The 21,481-nt window shown below is 42.1% G+C and overlaps 1 protein-coding gene across 1 annotated transcript in view; it reads left to right on the top strand.

Moving 5' to 3' along the window:
• The first annotated feature begins 242 nt into the window (after window positions 1-242).
• Window positions 243-21,481, top strand: part of KCNU1 (potassium calcium-activated channel subfamily U member 1) — an 80,422-nt gene continuing 59,183 nt past the window's right edge. Inside the window, exons 1-13 of the mRNA XM_043536507.1 lie at window positions 243-413; window positions 2,943-3,068; window positions 4,206-4,267; window positions 7,844-7,934; window positions 9,522-9,633; window positions 11,120-11,195; window positions 11,563-11,638; window positions 12,631-12,801; window positions 14,469-14,560; window positions 16,288-16,398; window positions 18,068-18,173; window positions 18,617-18,699; window positions 20,722-20,791. Coding sequence (XP_043392442.1) covers window positions 243-413; window positions 2,943-3,068; window positions 4,206-4,267; window positions 7,844-7,934; window positions 9,522-9,633; window positions 11,120-11,195; window positions 11,563-11,638; window positions 12,631-12,801; window positions 14,469-14,560; window positions 16,288-16,398; window positions 18,068-18,173; window positions 18,617-18,699; window positions 20,722-20,791 — 1,347 coding nt within the window. The remainder of the gene's footprint in view (window positions 414-2,942; window positions 3,069-4,205; window positions 4,268-7,843; window positions 7,935-9,521; window positions 9,634-11,119; window positions 11,196-11,562; window positions 11,639-12,630; window positions 12,802-14,468; window positions 14,561-16,287; window positions 16,399-18,067; window positions 18,174-18,616; window positions 18,700-20,721; window positions 20,792-21,481) is intronic.

The raw sequence follows: 21,481 nt of genomic DNA, 5'->3' as shown, positions 1-21,481 counted from the left end.
TGTTATGACTGATAAGAAAAATACACTGGTATCCCTAATAATAAGAGATGGCCCAAATTTAAAAAGCCCTGGATCCAGATACATCTTTTTTCATCTCCACCTCTTCTCTTTCTGTAACAGCAGTGACATCACATTGCTGCATGTTGATAATGATGTCACAATGATACTACAAAAGCATAGTGTGTCTTAGAATGTCACAGCTGAGCAGTGGAGGAAGCTGAGAAAGAAGCAGGCAGAGGGAAATGACTCCTACTAACCTGCCTGAGAACAGAACCTTCTGTGAAAAATACATGCAGTTGGCTTTTATCCTCTCCTCTTTGTCAATTTTCTTAGGAGGCCTGTTCCTCATAGTAGCTTCCAGGGTAGCCAAATATGTTTACAGGTTCATCTCAAAGTGCATTCTCAGCACAAAGGTAAATACAAAGTCTTCTTGAAGTAGTGCATGTTTGGGTGCTGACATGGGAAAATCTACATTTTTGGAAGTCTTGGGCCTTTTAAATTTGGCTACAAAAGAACTTAGAATTCTTAGAATTATGCCCCAGAGCAGAAAATCTTTCTCTGACTAGATCTTCTGCTGTGTTGTACTGAGCAGAGCATGTGTCCAGGGAAAATTTGGCCATTTGGCATGAAAGATTCTGGATTTTACTTGGTTATTAGACTGAGAGATACACACAGCCAATCTGTTTCTCTCACACACGTGTGCACACGAGGTCAGCTTTAAGTCAAAGGACTTAAGAGACATTAGGTGTCTAATTCCTATTGAATTTCGGAGGGGTTTGGGCTCTTAACTCCCTTTGGAAAACCCAGCCCCAATCCCTCTCAATTACACTAGCACAGTTGCCCATAAAATGCATTAACGTGTATAATGAATGAATCTTAAGATGCTTGTGTTCATGTTACATACCCAGGTTGTTTAACTACATTGATTTCAAATGACTCTATAACTTCTTACTTAGAATCATAGAATATCAGGGTTGGAAGGGACCTCAGGAGGTCATTTAGTCCAACCCCCTGCTCAAAGCAGGACCAATCCCCAATCAAATCATCCCAGCCAAGGCTTTGTCAAGCCTGACCTTAAAAACTTCCAAGGAAGGAGATTCTACCACCTCCCTAGGTAACGCATTCCATTGTTTCACCACCCTCCTAGTGAAAAAGTTTTTCCTAATATCCAACCTAAACCTCCCCCACTGCAACTTGAGACCATTACTCCTTGTCCTGTCCTCTTCTACCACTGAGAATAGTCTAGAACCATCCTCTCTGGAACCACCTCTCAGGTAGTTGAAAGCAGCTATCAAATCCCCTTATGTCATACTATGCTATCTCCCACCATTGGGACGTGCCGCATCATTCTATCATTTAGAAGAGAGGATTTGACATCAACCCACCTGGATTGCATGGGCAGAAAATGAAAGAAACACCTGTGGTGCTGGCAAGCCAGATGGTATCACTGTTTGCCAAAGAGTTAAAATAATGTCTGATTATCTGGTGTCTTTTTGGCTACTAGAGCAGATGTGGGGTTTAATGTTGGCTTCCTACTGATGCTAGAGTCTGAGAAACTCTGAGTGTAAAAGACGCTGGGATCAGCATATCTTCTGTAATGCACAGAGAACAGAAGCTCCAAAAATAGGTGATAAGGGAAAGGAAACGAATAGACAATCAGACCTAAATGCAGGTGTCTGACTATTGTGGTGGGAGGAGATGCTTCCAGTTTTCCACCCACAGAATAAATCTGCATTGGGTATATGTTCTATTAATTAATAGCCGTACCTATAGGACAAGAAAGAAGCCTGCAAAAGTGACAAACTAATCACAGTTAGCTGATGCTGCAAGGACAATGAAAGCCCCAGTCGTGGGTCATGTTGGTCTTGTCACATATAAGGGAAAAACAAAGGGGTGAATCCTGCAGGTCACATTAAAACAACAACCCAGAGCTGGGATATTCCAAGGCATCCATGAGAGCAATGTTTAAATGATCCAAAGTTCATAGGTTGAATTCATTCCTGGTGCAAGCAGGAGAGACATCTCACAAACCCCGCAGAAGATGTGCTGGTTTGCACCAGGGTGAATTTGACCCAGTTTCCTCCAGTCCAAGGTTACAAAGGGCCATAACGTAAGGGTTGTTGACATACGTCATCCATGACAGCATAAAATACTCCATCCTCAGACAGGCCACTGGTCCAGGCAGTCCTGTATCCTATCCCAAACAGTGACCCAAACAGAAAGGCAAGCAAATCTAACATAATGGATGTGGTCATATGCACAGTGCTATTCATAGGGGTAAAATGTCTTTTCCATTCCGTGCAGGCAGTCAACTGATATCTTGAATCATGAGGTTTGATTACTCTGGAATACTGTTTAACTCACATTTAAGTTGTACAGTTATACGGTTTATTGATGGTGATAAAGCTACATAGCTGTTTGCAGGAAAAATACTTTCACTGCTTTCTTTTCAAAATAGTGTGTGCGCATATGAGTATTTGTGGGTGTGTATGTGTGCTGTGTGTTTGCACTCAGGTGAATATTTGTGGGTTTGGGTTTGTGTGTTGTGGGGCTGGTTTGGGGAGGTTGATTTTCTTCTGATAATTTGTTTTCATTAGACTCCAAACCGTTATTAATTGACTATGCAGTCACGTGACTACCATGTTGCAGAGGAGAAATTAACCTTGATGCTGTTGTGATGTGACGGTGGGAGTCTATCCAGAATGACTTCTAGCAACGTGAAGCTCAACACAGCTCCTGCCAGCTCATCCAAGGGAATTCTTCCTGCTAGCTCACCTGGGACAGCTGCAGACTAGGAACCATATAGGTTTTCTTTCTAGTCTGTCTATAGTATTTGTACTAGATGCATGTAGCAGGACCCCATTCAGTGGCTTTCACTATCCTAGGAAGCCGTGTAAACTCTGGTACTTCCTAGGGTCCCAAACTATTTGTGTTGCTCTTAGGGGGAACACAAACAGCGTGCTCAGTGGCTGCCCAAAATAAGGCAAATTTCACTTCCCTGGAAAGGAGCCTTCCTGGAGTCGGTGGAGATGATGCTGTCAGCTCAAACATGTGTGGGGCGCGTGCTGGTAAGTGGATTGGTTGGCAGGATTTCATCCCCTGCTAGGGATGATAAGGGTTGTCGAACAGGTCTTCTGAGACTCTTGTAGCAAAGTGAAAGCCCACTGGGGGTGCTCCAGCAAACCACACACAACAATTCACCCTGTTCCTCTAACGAGACATGACTGGGCTGGGAGGGGAATCTGAAAAGTCTCCCTAAGCAGAAGGAATGCAAAATGAAATGGTAGATATTCACAACCCCTGGGTCACTCCAGGTCAGGATGGAGGCAGATTGCTGGGTCAGGTTGCACAGTCACTCTATCTTGTGGACAATCAAAGGGACTCAGTCCTCATGACTCATTGGGTGCTTGCCCCCTTAACTGAGACTGCCAATACAGGGGCCAACTATGATGTCAATTTATTTATTTATTTAATGTCACTCCACTAGACTGAAAGTACCTTCTCCTTCCATCAAAAATCTTTCAAAGGGTAATGTTCTCTGTTCACTGATGCGGATGATGATGACTGCAGTAGAAATGTCTGTAAATGAGGTGGTCTAAAAGTTATTCTGAATTAATACACAGAGAAACTGGCATCTACCCAGTTTTTAATGTTCACAGATCCCCAGATGTACCTGGAACTTTAGTGCAGTGCTGTGTAGATGTGCATACTGCTTTGCATAAACATAAAATAAAACACATCTCCTTCCCAGGAAGCTTACAATCTCAGTTAAATAAACATTATGAACTAGACAAAATCAGTCACAAACCTGGACCATATAGTACTGGGAAGAAGATCCATCAACAGTCACCCTTCATTTCCCCAAGTGCTGAGTCAAATTACTGCCACTTGTCATCAGAACTTATTGCCTTACTTATCTGACCTTCCTCTGCATATTAGATATTGGTAAATTGGCATAATACATTAGACTTTACTGCAGCTATGTCGATTAACAACATCTGAGTATCTGTTGTGACTAATCCAAATTAAAACCCATTTCCCACCTTTGTCACAGAGCTCAGATAGCTGATTATTTGTTTCCTGACTTTCTCCCCGAGGTCACAGATAAATGCCACAGGAGATGCTCTAGATGTATTTTTGGAATCTGTGTCAGTTTCAGACAGGCAAGTAACATGATATCTCATACTTGATGCCTATGTTTTTAGGTGATACTGGTGTTCCTACTGAGTATTGGATCCCTCATCATTTACTTTATCAACTGTGACTTGTAAGTAGAATCTAGGCATTTATCCAAAATTTTATTGCTTCCTTATGCACGGGAACAAGCTGTAGAAGCCCAAAATGATATATGTTCTTAAAGGGTGGTCTTGTGGCTACAAACACGGGCAAAAGGAGCCTAAGAGAGTTGCATAGCCAGCTCCTGTTGAATTTCAATGGGAGTTGGCTGTCTAACTCCTTAGGCTCATTTGGAAATGACAGCTTTATTTTAAGGAGGAAGTGGCCTTATTGTTAAAAGCCAAAAATGGGACCCAGGAATTCTGGGTTCAGTTGCCAAGTCTGCCAAAGACTCCCTTTGTGGTCTTTGCTGAGTCACTTAGGGCCAGATTTTCAAATCCATTCCCACCTAAGTAAAGGGGCCAGATTCTCCAAAGGAAGGTGCTCAGCAACCTGGAGCTCCCACCTAGGCTTCTGGAAATCACTTCTGATCATCTGACCTCATTTCTGGGGACTGAGCATTTTTTTTAACCTCTGAGCCTGAAACTATCTCTGCCTTAGTTCCCTTGCTGCAAAACAAGGATAGTGATATGTCCCTGCCTCACAGGGTTGTTGTAAGAATAAATTCATTAACACCTGTGAAGTGCTCAGATACTAAGGTGATGAGGGGGCATATAAATAACTAGATAGACAATAGATTCTCTTATAGCAAACTCCAAATCGAGTTGGCTCCGATTAAGAGTTAAATGATCTTTTTTTCCCCAACTGCTGGTGCAGCAAAATCAAATAATATCAAGCTGACAAAATCCAGCTGCTTCTCACATCATCCACAGCAATAAAGAAGATAGCTGATGATTCTCCTGATGATGCATGAGGCAGAATAGAATCCATCTAGTTCCTGCACAGCTGCATTTGATTGGAATTGCTAACAAGAGTGAACCCCATCTGTGTCCATAAAATCAACAGATCTGATGTTGAGAAAGAAGGGATTATGTTTACATACAGTTGCTGTTCTGAGGACATGACAGTATAGAAATGCAATTGTGTTCTTTGTGACATGCTCTGGTCTAAAAAGTCAGGTAGTGATAATATCCTCTTTGAGTTATCTCATTGAAACTGACCAATGAGAAGGTTATTCTTCTAAAAAAGACACACACAACAGAGAGCAGTAATTTAATCTGTCTGAATGGAAAAAATGAAATGACAAGTGAAAAGAGCTCTTGATGTTCCTGGGCAAAGGAGAAAGAAAATGGGCTATATTTTAAAATTAAATGTTTGTAATTACATTGTAGTTACACTGTAGTTACAATAACTAATTACCACTTATTCATGTCACCAGAAGTTAACTACATTACAGAATTACATTTTATTATCTCTTTGATTTCATACTTAATATGTGGATTTTTAGCTTTTAGGGACATTCATTATATTGTATTCACACTATAATCACCCACTCAGTCATATAGTTAAACTTCCAGTTTTGCAAATTTAGTAATGATTATAGGTGCAAGAAAGCGTAACTAAAATGTAATTACACTGTAATTGCAGTATAAATACACTCACTGAATTATATAATATAACCAGGAAAGGAAAACATCCCATGAACATTCTTCTGCTCAAATTTCCTTAAACCGAATTCTTTTTTCCTTTCCCCTGGTGGAGCTACATTTTTTTATTTTCCAAACGATCTTAGGGGCAGATCTCCATGTGCTCAACACCCACAATTGGGGCCAGATTTTTAAAAGAACTCAGCACTCAGTAGCTCACATTCTGACACGTACAGCCAGATTTTCAACAGAGCTCAGGACCCAATATCCTGAGCTCTTTTGAAAATCTGGCCTCTTATTTTGGTGCCCAAATGGGAGTTGAAGTCTTTTTTGAAAATCTGGCCTTTGTAAACAATTTGACAGAAATAAAATATGTAACTAGACTGAGTAGGAAACATATTGTGGCCTCCAGCAATCTTCACCCAAATACATATATCTCACAGGAAGTGCTCAGGGGTAAAAAATATATTAGTATGTAAAGCCTTGTGATCAATTTAATATGCCACAGCGGTGTTTATTTTCTCAACACTTTATTTAGACTGTTGCGCAACACTCAGAAAATAAAATGGAATGTTAAAACAAAATAAATAAAATATAAAAGTTTTGGAACAAACTGAAGTGTGTTCAAATAGCAAGGGTAAACCTCAGAAGCAGAATTGTACATCAAGTGCAATCCAATATTGTGTTTAATCCCAAGACATCATAAACCTGCCAAACCGTTAGGAGTAGCTACAGAGGGAAAAGAGTTTCTTTACAAGACACATACAAGTACATACTCTTATTTATATCCTAGTCTCTCCATGAGTAGGATGACATACTAGAAAGTAAACTAAGTTTTTACACTGGTTAACCTATAAGGCCAGGTTAGCTGACCAGATCTCTCCAGCTAAGAATGTCCCCAACATGTAAGAGTCTTCAACTGGTGCACAGCAAGCTCCTAAGGCAGCCCTCACAGCCAACTCTGGCATAGACGGCATGCCAGAGATAGCAGGTGTGAGAATCTAGTGCTTACTCAGGGTGAAATCCTGGGTCCAATGAAGTCAATGACAGCTTTGCCATTGACTTCAGTGGGGCTATGATTTCACGCTAGGAGCATGTCTATACTGCATGTGAAGGTGTGATTGTATCATGCATAGGCATACCCCTGGCTAGCTTTAAGCTAGTTAGGGTGGGTAACAACTGGTAGTTCAGGCTTCAGCCCAGGCTAGCTGCCTAAATTTAAGTCTGTCAAGGAGCCAGGGTATGTATGCTAGCAAGCCCGCACTGAAGCCTGTGCTTCCATGTCTTCACGACTCCTGTTATCTGCACTAACTATATTAAACCTAGCACATGTATGCCTATTCATGACACAATCACACCTCTGCTTGCAGTGTAGACATACCCTACAGATCAGTGTCTAATAAAATGCTATATAAATACATGTCCAATAAATTTGCCTGATTCAAAAAACAATTTAATCTAACTCACTAATCTTAATGCAAACCTGATATTAGTTTACACATCCTAATTCACTGAGAAAGCAGAGATTTAAATTATTTGGTATGTTCTTAACCTATGGTTTGGGAAAATTCCACAATCAAAATAAAAGCCAGATCAATGTCCATTGCAAGTTTCTGTATTGGCTATAATGGCTGTTGGATCAGGACCTAAATGTGTAAATGGAACAATGACATCATACAGGTATATACGCATTTCAGCTTTGTTTGTGTTAGACTCTGCCAGTGCCTCTCTTATATGGTGGCACTACAGAACAGAGGAGTACGGATTAGAATAGGGGACTCAGAATCTTGGGTCCCATTCCCAGCTCTGCCACTGATTTCATGTGTGAACTTGGGCAAATCACTTAATCCCCCTGTGTCTCATTTTGGGTCTGATCCAAAGCCCACTGAGGTGAATGGAAAGACTCCCATTGACTTTAGTATGCTTTGGATCAGGCTGTGAAACATCAAAAATATGGAGGAATAATCCCTAATTCATAGGCATTTTGCAAGAGTTTAATAAATTAGTTAGTCAAGCGTTTGGAGATTCTTGCATGAAAAGGGCAATGTCAATGCAAATGATGATGACTTTTCTTCCCTTAGCCCCATAGAGCACTACCAGTCCTTCGCAGACACCACCCTTGCTGTAGATATGAGCTTCAATGCATTCTTCCTCTTCTATTTCGGATTACGGGTAAGGGCACTTTACAATCAATCTGAGTTAAAATAATACGTACTTGGAAATAATTTAACAGCATGAAGGAACATGATAGGAATATTTCTTCTCTCACCACAATATGAAGCAGGAATTAACTCAACTGAAATCAATGGGATTACACTAGTATGGAACTGGCATGAGATCAGAATCATGTCTCAAATTCCAATATGTAAGAGAGACTGGACATTTCTGATAGCAAGAGGGAATACATCCTAATACCAGGGCATCATTACAAAGGGCTAGGTTTTGATATCCTTCATCACATTGTATAGGACATTACTCCACACTAACCCCAATAGTGAAGTAAGGTGTTATTTGCCATGAGCAAGGTTATCAGAATCTCTCCCCAGTGTTAACAACTATGGTGGAATGATGCTTTAACTATTATGTTACTGTACTGGGTCTCAGGATCTGGGTTCAATTCCCAACTTTGCCGGAGACTCCCTCAGTGAGCTTAGGCAAGTCATTTCACTTCTCTGTAGATGAGGCTAAAAATACTTCCCTACCTCCATGGGTGTTGCAAACCAAGCGTCATTAGAGTTTGTGAGGCTTGGATACCATGGTGTTGGGAAGGGGCCATATCAGTGCTAAGATAGATGTATCCCCTTTATGAACCATGTTGCTGCCAATTAGGAACATAGGATTTGCCATACTGGTTCCGACCATTGATGGCAGTGAGCAAAACCTGATGTTTCAGATAAAAGTGAATAATTTCTGAATGAACAGTCAGTCTGGTACATTAAGGGAAACTTCCTTCCTACCCTGACAGCAATGTCTGTGCTCTGAAGCATGAGATCTGACTGCCTTAGCTTAGCTTTTGTAGCTCTGGTACAAGTGTTACCAAGGCTCATAAGAATTTTCTGTTTTTTAATCTGTCTTTTTCCTCAGCCTGATAAATTGTTAAGCCCTTTTGCAGCTCCCACTGTGAACAATGTGTTCCTCACCCCTAATCCTCAAACCATCTAGTCAATTAGCTAGATTTCACCTCCATTCTCCCTTGCATGGAGTGGATCATAGTGTGCATTTTTTAAGATATCATTGGCTGCACTGAGGTGAAATGCTCTTTTGTCTTAGTTTTTGGCATTAGAACTCTGGCAAAGTCTTTAGAAAATAGGCTTTTCCTTATGACAGATTTGGGTAATTATGGCTGTGGGTTTTGCCAACCATTGAATTTTCTAGTGCAGTGTCATCGGCACTTAGATACCATGAGGAAAAAAAGATGGGTAACTAGTTGTCAGTGGAGATAGAGAGTTCATCACAATGACTGTGAGATGGTGGATCAAAGCCTCCTGTTGTAACTCCATTCTCCACTGAAGTCAGTGCAGTTCAGCTACACTAGGGAGTAATTTTCCCCAAGCTACCCTATTTTAAAACAAACTGGGAAACGTTTATTGGGTGCCCACAGGGTGAAGAGAGAGAGAGAGAGAGAGAGAGAGCGGAGCTAGCTGCATTCAGCAAAAGAAGCCTCCTCCTGGGCTTACTAACCAGTCTCTTTCTCTCTGCTCTGATGTGCTTCAATCTCACACTGTCCTCATGCTCTTTGACTTTGCCTGTTTTCTGTAGTTCATGGCAGCAAACAACAAGCTGAGTTTCTGGCTGGAGCTCAACTCCATTGTGGATTTTTTCACCATCCCTCCAGTTTGTGTTTCCTACTATTTAAAGAGGAACTGTCTTGGTAAGTAGGACTTGGAGATTTAGTTCCCCATCATTGTTATTTCACATCCTGTTCTCAGGATTATTTTACTTCGCAGAGGTGAAGGTATCTCCTTATCTTGAGTTTCCTGCACTATGGAAACTGCTCTTGTGTGAGTGGGGGCAGAATTAGGCCCTAAGGGTAACCACAGCCCCACCGCCTCCGTGAAGAGAATTGGCAGAAGCCTATGCACCACTTAAGTTCTGCTTCAGCCATGTTTATCTGTTTGTCTAGCTTTTAATACCATGCCCATCCCGCATCTGAGCCTTTGGATGTGGTGCTCCTCCCATGAGGCATTCAAATGGGAGAGTACAGTGCTTCCACTATGGACTGACTTCCATACCCATTCTGTGGTGAAAACCTCAAAGCCTGGGCCTCATTTACATCTCACTTAGGCCCTCACAATACATAAGAACATAAGAACCACCATAATGGGTCAGTCCAATGGTCCAACTAACCCAATAACCTGCTGTCTGACGGTGGCCAATGCCAGGTGTGTCAGAGGGAATGAACAGACCAGGGTAATTTATCGAGTGATAAACCCTCTGCCAACCAGTCCTCCCTTTGTAGGGTTGCCAACCCTCCAGGATTGTCCTGGAATCTCAAGGAATTAAAGATAAATCTTTAATTAAAGATTATGTCATGTGATGAAACCTCCAGGAATACATCCTACCACCTACTTTTGAGATTGAAGGTTTATAGACAGCCAGAGCATAGGGTTGCATCCCTAACAATCTTGACTAATAGCCATTGATGGACCTATCCTCCATGAACATACCTAGTTCTTTTTGAACCAGGATAAACTTTTGGCCTTCACAACATCCCCTGGCAATGAGTTCCACAGGTTGACTGTGTGTTGTGTGAAGAAGTACTTTAATTTTGTTTGTTTTAAACCTGCTGCCTATTAATTTCATAGGTGACCCTTAGTTTTTGTGTTAGGTAAAGGGGCAAATAACACTTCCTTAGTCACTTTTTTTCACACCATTCATGATTTTATAGGTACTCTGTCCTATCCCCCCTCCACTGTCTCTTTTCCAAGCTGAACAGTCCCAGTCTTTTTAATCTCTCCTCATACGGAAGCTGTTCCATGCCCTTAAACATTTTTGTTGCCCTTCTCTGGACCTTTTCCATTTCTAACGTATATTTTTTGAGATGGGGCAACTGGAACTTCACGCAGTATTCAAGGTGTGGATGTACCATGGATTTATAGATACAGATATGGGAACTTCAGGCCTTATATTTTTGTATAATACAAGCCCTATCTTGAGGGCTTAAGTTGAACTCAAGAGGTGCATGGTCCTGGAGCCAGGTTTGATATGACATTGGCTACAGATAAAAACAGAAGTTTGCATATGTGTTTGCACGTGCGCGCACACACACACATGGTGCGCACGCATGCACACAGAGGTGTGGTCTTGTTACTAGACATTGCTTTTCTCTGTCTTCTTCCTTTGCTGTTTTCCTGCAGGTTTGCGGTTCTTGCGAGCACTCAGATTGTTAGAACTTCCCAAAATATTGCAGTTTCTCAGGATCACTAGGACGAGGTAAATCAAAGTCTGGTCAAGTGATGTCTGCCATTTATCATTATCTCCTGGCTCCTGTATTTTGGCTGATTTAGGAAATGGAGAAAGTAAGTGTAATACACTGCTGGAAAATTCTGATCCAGTTTTTCATGTGGATCTGTATATTGCATCCGGCCTCTGACCCTGAATCTGAACTGTGCAAACTATTCCATATCCAACTTGTGGCTCCGGCTGATCTATTAAGAAGGAAAATCAAAAATAATATGCCCAGTTGGAGGTCTCTTGCAAGAGGCTGGGTGCAGTAGGCAGATGGAGTCATGCAGGTGGTTGAAATATTAACATAACTTATGCAATGTCTTTAATGAGCTTTTCCCCCTCCTGTCCTCAGTAATTCAATCAAGCTGTCCAGATTGTTAGCTGCAGTTCTCAGCACCTGGCTCACAGCTGCAGGATTTATTCACTTGGTATGTACAGTCAGTTCCACATCCTTCCTGGATAACCATAAAACAGTGCTAAGGCACATTCTCTGTGTATATTTTGCTGGGGAAATGTAGACTTTTACTGGGAAGAGATGGGACAGGAGTAGCTATTGATATGAAAGACCACTGTAAGGGTATGTCTATACTACAGAGATTGTACCAGCATAGCTACAAAGCCATATCTATGCCAGCATAACCCCACAGGGTAGACAGCCTACATCAGTGGAAGGGTAGAAACACCGCCTCCCCAAATGATGGTAGCAACGTTAATGGAATATAGAACAAACAGGGAAGCAGTTTCTTCTTAGCTGCACAGTGACAAGCTGTGCCTTGGCAGGAGACAAGGGTGAGGTAGATTCAGAAATTAGTCTCCCAAAGGAGTAGGAGACCTTTAGATATCAGCACAAATCCCTAATGCAGATGTGTTGTACCTGAGCAAAGCAGAATTTATACCAACACAACTTGCTTGGGTGTGTTACCAGATTAATCTGCACTGGGGCAAGCCCCATTTTGCACTGCTGTCGCATGTCTGCATCAGGGCGTTACATGGGTTTAGCTATGTGGATGTAGCTACAACAGGGCAAATTTCATTTATGTTCTTTCTGGCAAAGAGGTTCCCGAACCCTAGCTCACGGAGCAGATGAAAATGAGGGAGGTAAGCCCTATTATATATTTATATATTGGAACAGGGCAGCAGGCAACTCATCCAACTGGGATATCAATGGCAAAGGATTATTATAACTCTTGCTAGGAAATAAGCAGCAGATCCTATAGCAACGAAAATGCTTGTTTCATTCATGGGAAAATAAAGAGAGAGAGACAGCAGCAAGATTTGCCACTCAACCAAATCTTTCCAAGAAGCATTGACTCTTTCAGATTGGGCTGAAATATATCCATGACACACTCATTAATTAGAGATGGACCTGAACCAAAATCTTGGATTCAAACCATTTCCTACCCTTTTATAATTCTGGCAGGTGGAGAATAGTGGAGATCCTTGGGTCCACCATCAAAATTCCCAGTCCCTGAGCTATTTTGACTGTTTATACTTGACAATGGTGACCATGTCCACAGTTGGCTTTGGAGATGTTGTAACTAAAACGTCCTTGGGTCGTATTTTCATGATTTTCTTCATCATCGGTGGTTTGGTAAGAAACCATTATCTCCTTTTCACAAGTGGCCAGTTCCCTGGAGTTTAATGCAATGACAAGATGTTAGTTAATTTGAATGCTGACACCAAAGCTCAGGGTCCAGCATTTCTACTGTGATAGATGTTGGCAGGGGACTAGCAGTAGATCAGGGAACTGCATTCACTTGCCTTTCTCACTGCACAAGAACCAGGGGACATTCAATGAAATCCAAAGGTGGCAAATATAAAATGGCTAAAAATAAATATTTTTTTCTAACAATGAACAGTCAGTAGAACTTCCTGCAACAAGGTATCATAGAGGTCATGATCTTAGGAGGATTCAAAACGGGATGGATACATATCTATTAACAAAGGATACCCCGGATTTTAATAGGAAAAAAATTGCAAGTGTTTAATATATTAATCCTCATGCTTCAGGGCACAAGCTTGGACTAATCAGAGTTAGGAAAATATCTTATCTATTTATATGTCACTCATCACTATTGTATCTGATCACCTCATAATCATTAATGAATTGAATCCTACAACAGACCTATGAGGTAAGGGACTATTATCCCCATTTTAAAAATGAAGAATTGAGGCATAATGGTAGGTTAAGTGATTTGTTCAAGGTCACATAGGGAGGTTATGGGTGAAGTGGGACTAGAACACAGGTCATCTGAATCCCAGTTATATACCTTATCCTCTAGATCATCCTTCCACCAGTATAGTAGGCATCTGGAGGGTGTGTGTCTGTGTGGGGTGCATAGTGGGGGCGTGTGGAAGCTGCCCCCTCTCATAACTGCCTACTGCAGGGTTTCTTGTACTTCTCTTTGTAGCAGCTAGTCATGGCCATTGCCAGAGCTAGGATACTGAGCTAAATGGACTCCTGAAACCAGCAAGGCAATTCCTGTAACCCACATGTAACCAGTGGGCATTCCCCCAGTCTTTATGATGACTATAGGAATATCAAGCCTTATTGGGAGCTTCTATAATGACTCACAACTTAGGGTCTGAAATTTAACATGGGTGGGTAAGATGGGGTGTTCACTCCACACAACACCTGAAGGAGTTAACATGGCTCAGAAGAGGGCTAATTAACTTAGTAGGCTGCACATAGGGGGAGACTTAGACTTCCCTGACAAGCACTAATTGAAGATGGAGCCCATCTGGGCAGCAGTCGGTGGGGGCTTGTATAAAACCAGGAAGAGAGAGCAGAAGGGGGTTGCAGTGGGGAGGTGTACAGTCACTCTCTGGACCTAGTGAGACGAGAAGGAGGAAACCCAGGGGGAGCAGAAGCCCTGGGATTCTGAGCCTGACAGAAAAGTTTACCCAGAGGGGTGGTGGAGAAGGAAGCTGCAAAGGGAGGGCCGGGTTTTCTAGCCATTGGGAAAGTGGCACAGTCTTGAATCGGAAGAGTGCCCGGAATGGCAGCTGGTCTGGTGAGACTTTTGTTACCCAAGAATGGGAAAACTGTACAGTGATCTGGCCAGAGGGCCAAGCTATGAAGTGGAAGCACTGCAACTGCTAGAGAGTAAGAGGGGTCATGGCGTGAGTGACCAAAGGAAGTGGGTGTCAGACTGGACAGAGCTAATCCCCAGACTCAGCCGCAAGGGGACGCAACCAGTACTGCCCTTGGACAATGGGAAATGGCTCTAAACAGTATTGTATTTCTTGACACTTTAGGTCTTGTTTGCAAATTTTATCCCTGAAATTGTGGATATCGTTGGTGGCAATCGAAAATACCAAGAATCGTATGAGGTAGTGAGAGGGAGAAAGTAAGTGTGATTGTTTATATTGTCTTTGCAAAACAAAGGCATCTTACTAATTAGGTTACAGATTAGATCAGAGGAAATAAGGAGTGATATGAATCTTCCCAAAATAACTTGAGCCAAAGCCTGAAACTTTCTATCTTTCTACCCATCCATCTTGGCCCTCATCACCAGAGTATCTCAGTACACATCTAGTCAACAACAGCTCTCTTCAGGATGAGTTTTGTTTCTCAGGATATGTCTGTACGTACAGCGCTGCAGCGTGCGGTTGTACCGGTACAGCTTCACTGCTGCAGTGTGCGTGGTGAAGATGCTCTGTGCTCTTGGGAGAGAGCTCGCCTGTTGGCATAAAAAACCCACCTCCACAAGCGGAAGAAGCTACGTTGGTGGGAGAAGCTCTCTTGCCAACATAGCACTGGGCCCACAAGTTCTTATGTCAGTGTAACTTGTGTCACTCGGGGGTGGTTTATTCACACCCCTGAGCGCCGTAAGTTGTGCCAAGAGAGGCTGTAGTGTAGAAATAGCCTAAGAGGACAGGAAGTATAAATTGCAGATAGATGAGTCCTATCATTTCAATTCCCTTTCAGACAAAGCAGGATTGTTCCAGTATATTCTTCAGTGCTTAGTCCATTCTATTTTTCAGTAAAACCGGTTGAAATTTTTCAAATTACAATGAAAAATGTTATTGGCATTTAAATTATCAACAAAAACAAGGGGAGGGGAGACTGTCAGTAGGTCAACATTTTTCAGAGTTTGGATTTTTTTTATTTTTAATTAAAAAATAAAAAGGAAATATGTCCATTAATTTGCCTTGACCTGTTTGTCAACCAACTCTATTTTTCACTGACTCAAGTGATGGAGCTCCCACTGTTTCCTTGGGGGAATATCGCACTGTATTAAAGAAATCACTTGTAGCATTTTCTCCCTGATACTCATTCTGAATTGTTTTTGGCTTAATTTTATCCCATCACTCCTAGTTATACATTCATAGACTGAGAGATTTTAATGCTAAAAGGGACCAGTGCGATCATCTACGCCTACCTCCAGCGTGGCATAGAATTTTACCCAGTAATCTTGCATCAAGCACATAACTTGTGGTTGAACTAGATCATCTCTTTCAGAAAGACATCCCTTCTTGATTTAAAGGTTTGAATTGATGAGAGTCCACCATATCCTTTGGTAAATTGTCGCAATGATTAATTACCCTCACTGTTAAAAATTTGAATCTTATTTCCATTTCAGAATTGTCAAGCTTCAACTTCCAGTTATTTGGATTTTGTTATGCCTTTGTCTACTTGACTAAAAAAACCCTTTACTACCTGATATCTTGTTCCTGTGTAGGCACCTATAGACTCTGATTAAATCACCTCTTAAACTTCTCTTCAGTATCCCCCAAACTCCTCCTAAATGTTTTCCTAAACATTTTTCCTTTGGTGTCTATACCATTTGAATACTTGTAAAGGGTTATATCTCCCCCTTGTTTACCAAATAACCCTTCTAACCTACAGGATCATGATATATGGAATCATAATCACAACTACAGATACAAACAAAAAGACTTCCACACAACTTGAGTTCCAACTTTGTTTTCATATTTACCCAGGACCACACTCTGTTTGGAACTCTGTTTAGCACACAGAGACATCTAGTGGCTAATTAATTGTTGCATACAATGTCATGCTTATAATAAGCACTCTACAGGTTCCAAACATGACAGAGAGTTCTTTCTGTAGGTACATTGTTGTCTGCGGTGATATCACTCTGAAGAGTGTGACAGCTTTCTTAAGAAACTTCCTGGCCCAGGACACAGGAGATGTTTGCACTGAGATTGTCTTTCTGGGAGAGTAAGTATTCCCACTAAACATTTCAAAGTCACTTCCTAAGCACAGCTGTTTGGGGGAGCTAGAGGATACTTTTATTGCCTGGTGGCTTTGGGCAAGGGAAGTCACATTGTATAACTAATTAATAGGAAAGAGCAGAGAGTCATATGAGACCTTCCCACCTTGGGAAGCTTTATGATAAAATCTTCTCTGTGCTAAATGTTTAATGAGAATAAAAATGTTCTCCTTTTTGAGTGTATCTTGCATTTTGGACTCACTCTATATGAGACTCTATGACCCACCCAAGGATCTCTTGGAGCTATCTGGCAGAGGCTACGGGGTAAAATAAGGGTTACAGGGTCTGGTATCTACTTATTGTCAGAGAATATCATTTAATTTCTGTAGTGGAAGCTTATGTCACACTCCTCATCATAATCATAGATATGTTTGTATGGAAAATATGTGAGGAGTTATGTATATACAATAAAATATGTTCTCTAGGTTTGTTCAGACAGGTCACCAAAAGGTTATCCGTATACTCCTGTCTGTCGGGGGGAGGAGATATTTATCTCTCTCTGGCTAGCCACGCGCAAATTAAGTATTGCATGATTCACAATGGATTCCCATTTACAGTCTGAGCAAAATGAGTGGGAGTGGGGAGGTGATTTTGTCTCTGGAGCACTGATGGGACTGGCGCTGGAGTAATGCGTGCAGTTCTGGCACCCACATTTTGCGGGGGATGTTGAAGAATCGAACAGGGTGTGGAAAAAACCCACAAAAATTATTAGAGGGCTGGAAAAAATGCCTTATAGTGAAAGAGTTAAAGAGCTCAATCTGTTTAGTTTATCAAAAAGAAGATTGAGAGATGATTAGATTAGTGTACGTATATCTTCATGGGGAGCAAATACAGTGTACTAAAGGGGTCTTTAATCTAGTGGAGACAGGCATAATAAGAACCAGTGGCTGGAATTTAAAGCCAGACACATTCAAATTAGAAATGAGGCATAATTTTTTATAGTGAGGGTGATTAACCACTGGAACAAACTACTAAGGGAAGTGGTGGATTTTTCATCCCTTGTTTTCAAATCAAGACTGGATGCCTTTCTTGGCCTTAGCCAAACATAAATTATTGGGCTGAATACAGAGGTAATGGGGTGAAATTCTCTGGCTTGTGTTATACAGGATGATCTAGATGATCTAAACTTCCCTTCTGGTCTTAAAATCTATTATTCTACAAGGGAAGGTTGGGTCACGTCTCTTGTATTTGGAGTAATAGTCAATGACAGTGTGGAAATGAGTGAGGAAAATAACTGAGTTTTTAAGGGAAGGAGGTGACCTGAAGTCCACAGGGAGGAGAGAAACGGATCCATGGTTTCACCTGGATGCAGATTACAGGATCAGGGCCTTAGCAAGTCTTGCTTTCTGCTTCTCACGCAGTACCACCATGCTGCAAAGTGCGGCTGCACTCATTTTAGTGGAATGGTACTTCCTTAAATTCTATGACACTTAGGCTGTGTAAAACCTAAATTATGTGCCTTAGCTGGTCTGCCAGTGTCCCTTTTAAGCAGATTTTTAAAACGGCACATAAACACACATTTTTTTGGGTGGGGGGTGGGAGGGCAGGAGAGTCAAGAACATTGTTATTAGGGGCTGATCAGTCTTTTCCTTCTGTTCTGAATTTTTTATCGTGTAGAACTCTTCCTAGTCTGGAGCTGGAAATTGTATTCAAATGCTATTCTGCCTATACCACTTTCTTCCATGGCTCTGCACTGAACTATAAAGATCTGAAGAGAGTTGTGGTAAGACCCCTTTTTTCCATCCACCATTTTCTTTTCAGGAGTCACAGTTTTGAAAATCCAGACTCCAGCCATGAGCTCCAGCCACCAAATGGTGAGATTCTGCCACGACTAGCATTGATTAGAACCTTGCTTCAAGCACTCCCATGTATTTCAGTGAAACAGTTTGCAGAGTAAGGTGCAACTCAGTGTCAGCAAGGATGCAAGAATCTAATCCTAAATGTTTGAGTTTAATGGATTAAAACTTGGAAAGAAGGAAAATGAAAATAAATGACAAAACTGAATTGGGACCAATTGGCCTTAAAAGAAGCATATAAAATGGTTCTAAGAAATGTAGCATTTTTTGGAAAGTAGAGATTCTTGACAATAAGTCAGATAAGCACAGAGGATTATTGTACTCCATGTGGAATCAAACCCTGACTCTGCTTTTCTCTCCTGAGAAACAGATGGGATCTGCAGATGCTTGTCTGATCCTAGCAGATACTTGCTCTTCGGACCCTTATGTTGAAGATACTTCCAATATCATGAGGTAGGGTGAGATCCTCCAGCATTCTCTTTCTGTGTCTGGGTGATGTTAACACCTGCAGACACAACGAGCGGACATAGGCAGGAGCAGAATGTGTTTACACTGTCACAAGTTTCTCTGCAAGCAGAACCCTAACATCACCTTTTGTGTAAGAGGACCAAGAAGGTGGACAGCTCTCTAACTCCCAAAACCCACAGTGGACGATGTTTTTGCACTCTCGCCCTCATGAATACTGTTGCAGCTCTCAAGGGGAACGGTGCCTTTATCCTGAGGAAACAGTCATGCACTCTCAGGTGGACTACCTTGAGCAGTGATTGCATTAGCTCTCACACACTAAGCATGGTTAGGCTAAGTCAGTACTTGTATGTGAGACTCCTAGAGTGCATGTAGATGCTGTATTATCTGGTGCTGGTAGTTCAATCGGTGTGTTGCTCCTCTTCAGAATCATTACAGAAGAACTAAATTCCGGCCCAAATTCCAAGCTAGATGATTGTTTACATTTTATGTTTGTACAGTGCCTGGCACAGTGGGGTCCTGGTCCATGACTGGGGCTCCTAGGTGCTACTGCAATACAAATAAATCATAGAATACTTGCTGCGTCCTTGAATCCCCCCTGCGGCTCTCAATGGATACCGATATGATCAGGGGTGCTGGAACTATGGATGCTGGGGGTGTGGTAGCAGCCCCTGGCTTGAAGTGGTTCTCATCATATACAGGGTTTGCAGTTTTGTTCAATGGCTCTCAGCACCCCCTCTGGGTATGATTGTTCCAATGCCACTGGGTATGGTTCTCCACTTCTTGTCTGATAACATTGTCAGGCACCCTTTCATTTCACACCAGAGGTGGCTGCATTTCAATAGGGAGTGAAGTGCCTCCCCCGGTATAGTTGGAATATCCATTTGTTACATTTGGAAAACATCATTTGTGGGAGAGGCACAATGGGAAAGTACTTTATAAATTATTGTTCTCCCTAAGCCCACCTTCTCTCCCAGCACCAGACAGAGGGGTGGGGAGGAAGCCTGGGGTTGGAAATATTTCTGCAGAAAAGGACCTAGGGGTTACAGTGGACGAGAAGCTGGATATGAGTCAACAGTGTGCCCTTGTTGCCAAGAAGGCCAAGGGCATTTTGGGATGTATACGTAGGGGCATTGCCAGCAGATCGAGGGACATGATCGTTCCCCTCTATTCAACATTGGTGAGGCCTCATCTGGAGTACTGTGTCCAGTTTTGGGCCCCACACTACAAGAAGGATGTGGAAAAATTGGAAAACGTCCAGCGGAGGGCAACAAAGATGATTAGGGGACTGGAACACATGACTTATGAGGAGAGGCTGAGGGAACTGGGATTGTTTAGTCTGCGGAAGAGAAGAATGAGGGGGGATTTGATAGCTGCTTTCAACTACCTGAAAGGTGGCTCCAAAGAGGATGGATCTAGACTGTTCTCAGTGGTAGCTGATGACAGAACAAGGAGTAATGGTCTCAAGTTGCAGTGGGGTAGGTTTAGGTTGGATATTAGGAAAAACTTTTTCACTAGGAGGGTGGTGAAACACTGGAATGCGTTACCTAGGGAGGTGGTGGAATCTCCTTCCTTAGATATTTTTAAGGTCAGGCTTGACAAAGCCCTGGCTGTGATGATTTTAGTGGAGATTGGTCCTGCTTTGAGCAGGGGGTTGGACTAGATGACCTCCTGAGGTCCCTTCCAACCCTGATATTCTATGATTCTATGATTCCTTTGCAGAATTATAGAACTTTATTTTCAGATAACAATTTTGCACACACAAAAATCAGAAAGTGACGGTCATTTCGCTGGAGGGTCCCCCACAGTTGTCCCCACCCCACAACAGTGGGATCCAGCTCTGGATTTCATAATGTCCAACTGCTTCCACTGCTGTGGTCAGCTGCTACATCCCGTATCCCTGGCAGGTCTCCATTCCCTTCTCACTATGCTGTGCAGTAAAGGCTTTGAAACCTGAGGGCATTTCGCCCAGACAAGGCACATTAACCAACAGGTATATTTTTCATGCAGGGCGCTGTGCGTCAAGAATCACTATCCAAAGACGAGAGTCATTATACAGATAATCCAGTCTCATAAAAAGGTAGCCCAGTAGCTCTGTCAGTCTAATCTTATTCCTTTAGTGCTGATCATCATGGGTGAAAGACTGGCCCCACTAAAATCAATGGCTAAGTTCCTACTGACTTCTATAAGACCAGGATTTCACCCCATAGATCTTGCTCCTTCCATTACTACCACATCAAGTGTGTCTATTAATGGATATTAGGACAAACTTTTTCACTAGGAGGGTGGTGAAGCATTGGAATGGGTTACCTAGGGAGGTGGTGGAATCTCCTTCCTTTGAGGTTTTTAAGGTCAGGCTTGACAAATCCCTGGCTGGGATGATTTAGTTGGGGATTGGTCCTGCTTTGAGCAGGGGGTTGGACTAGATGACCTCCTGAGGTCCCTTCCAACCCTCATATTCTATGATGATTCTATGTTACTAAATGATAATAACTGAATCTTCTTCTCTCATGCACATTGTGTGCCATCACAGGGGCATTGTTCTATTTTGTTTTAAAAATATATGTTTAGTGTTTAACTCTGCATTGTGTGCTGTCCCCATCAGAAGCATTGCTCAGCTGGCAGAGATTTATTTTTGCTTTCCAGCAAAGCTTCAAGTATTGGTCATAGCAAGATATGGGTGATCAAACTAGAGGGACAGTTAGTCTGATCCACTATGCCAAGGTGTGGGATCCCTACTGGGGTAGATTTCAGAACGGTAGGAGCTAGG

This window comes from Chelonia mydas, chromosome 26 (genome assembly GCF_015237465.2).
Source record: "Chelonia mydas isolate rCheMyd1 chromosome 26, rCheMyd1.pri.v2, whole genome shotgun sequence".
NCBI lineage: Eukaryota > Metazoa > Chordata > Testudines > Cheloniidae > Chelonia > Chelonia mydas.
The sequence above is the reverse complement of the archived record's forward strand: the minus strand, read 5'-3'. Positions and strand labels throughout refer to the sequence as shown.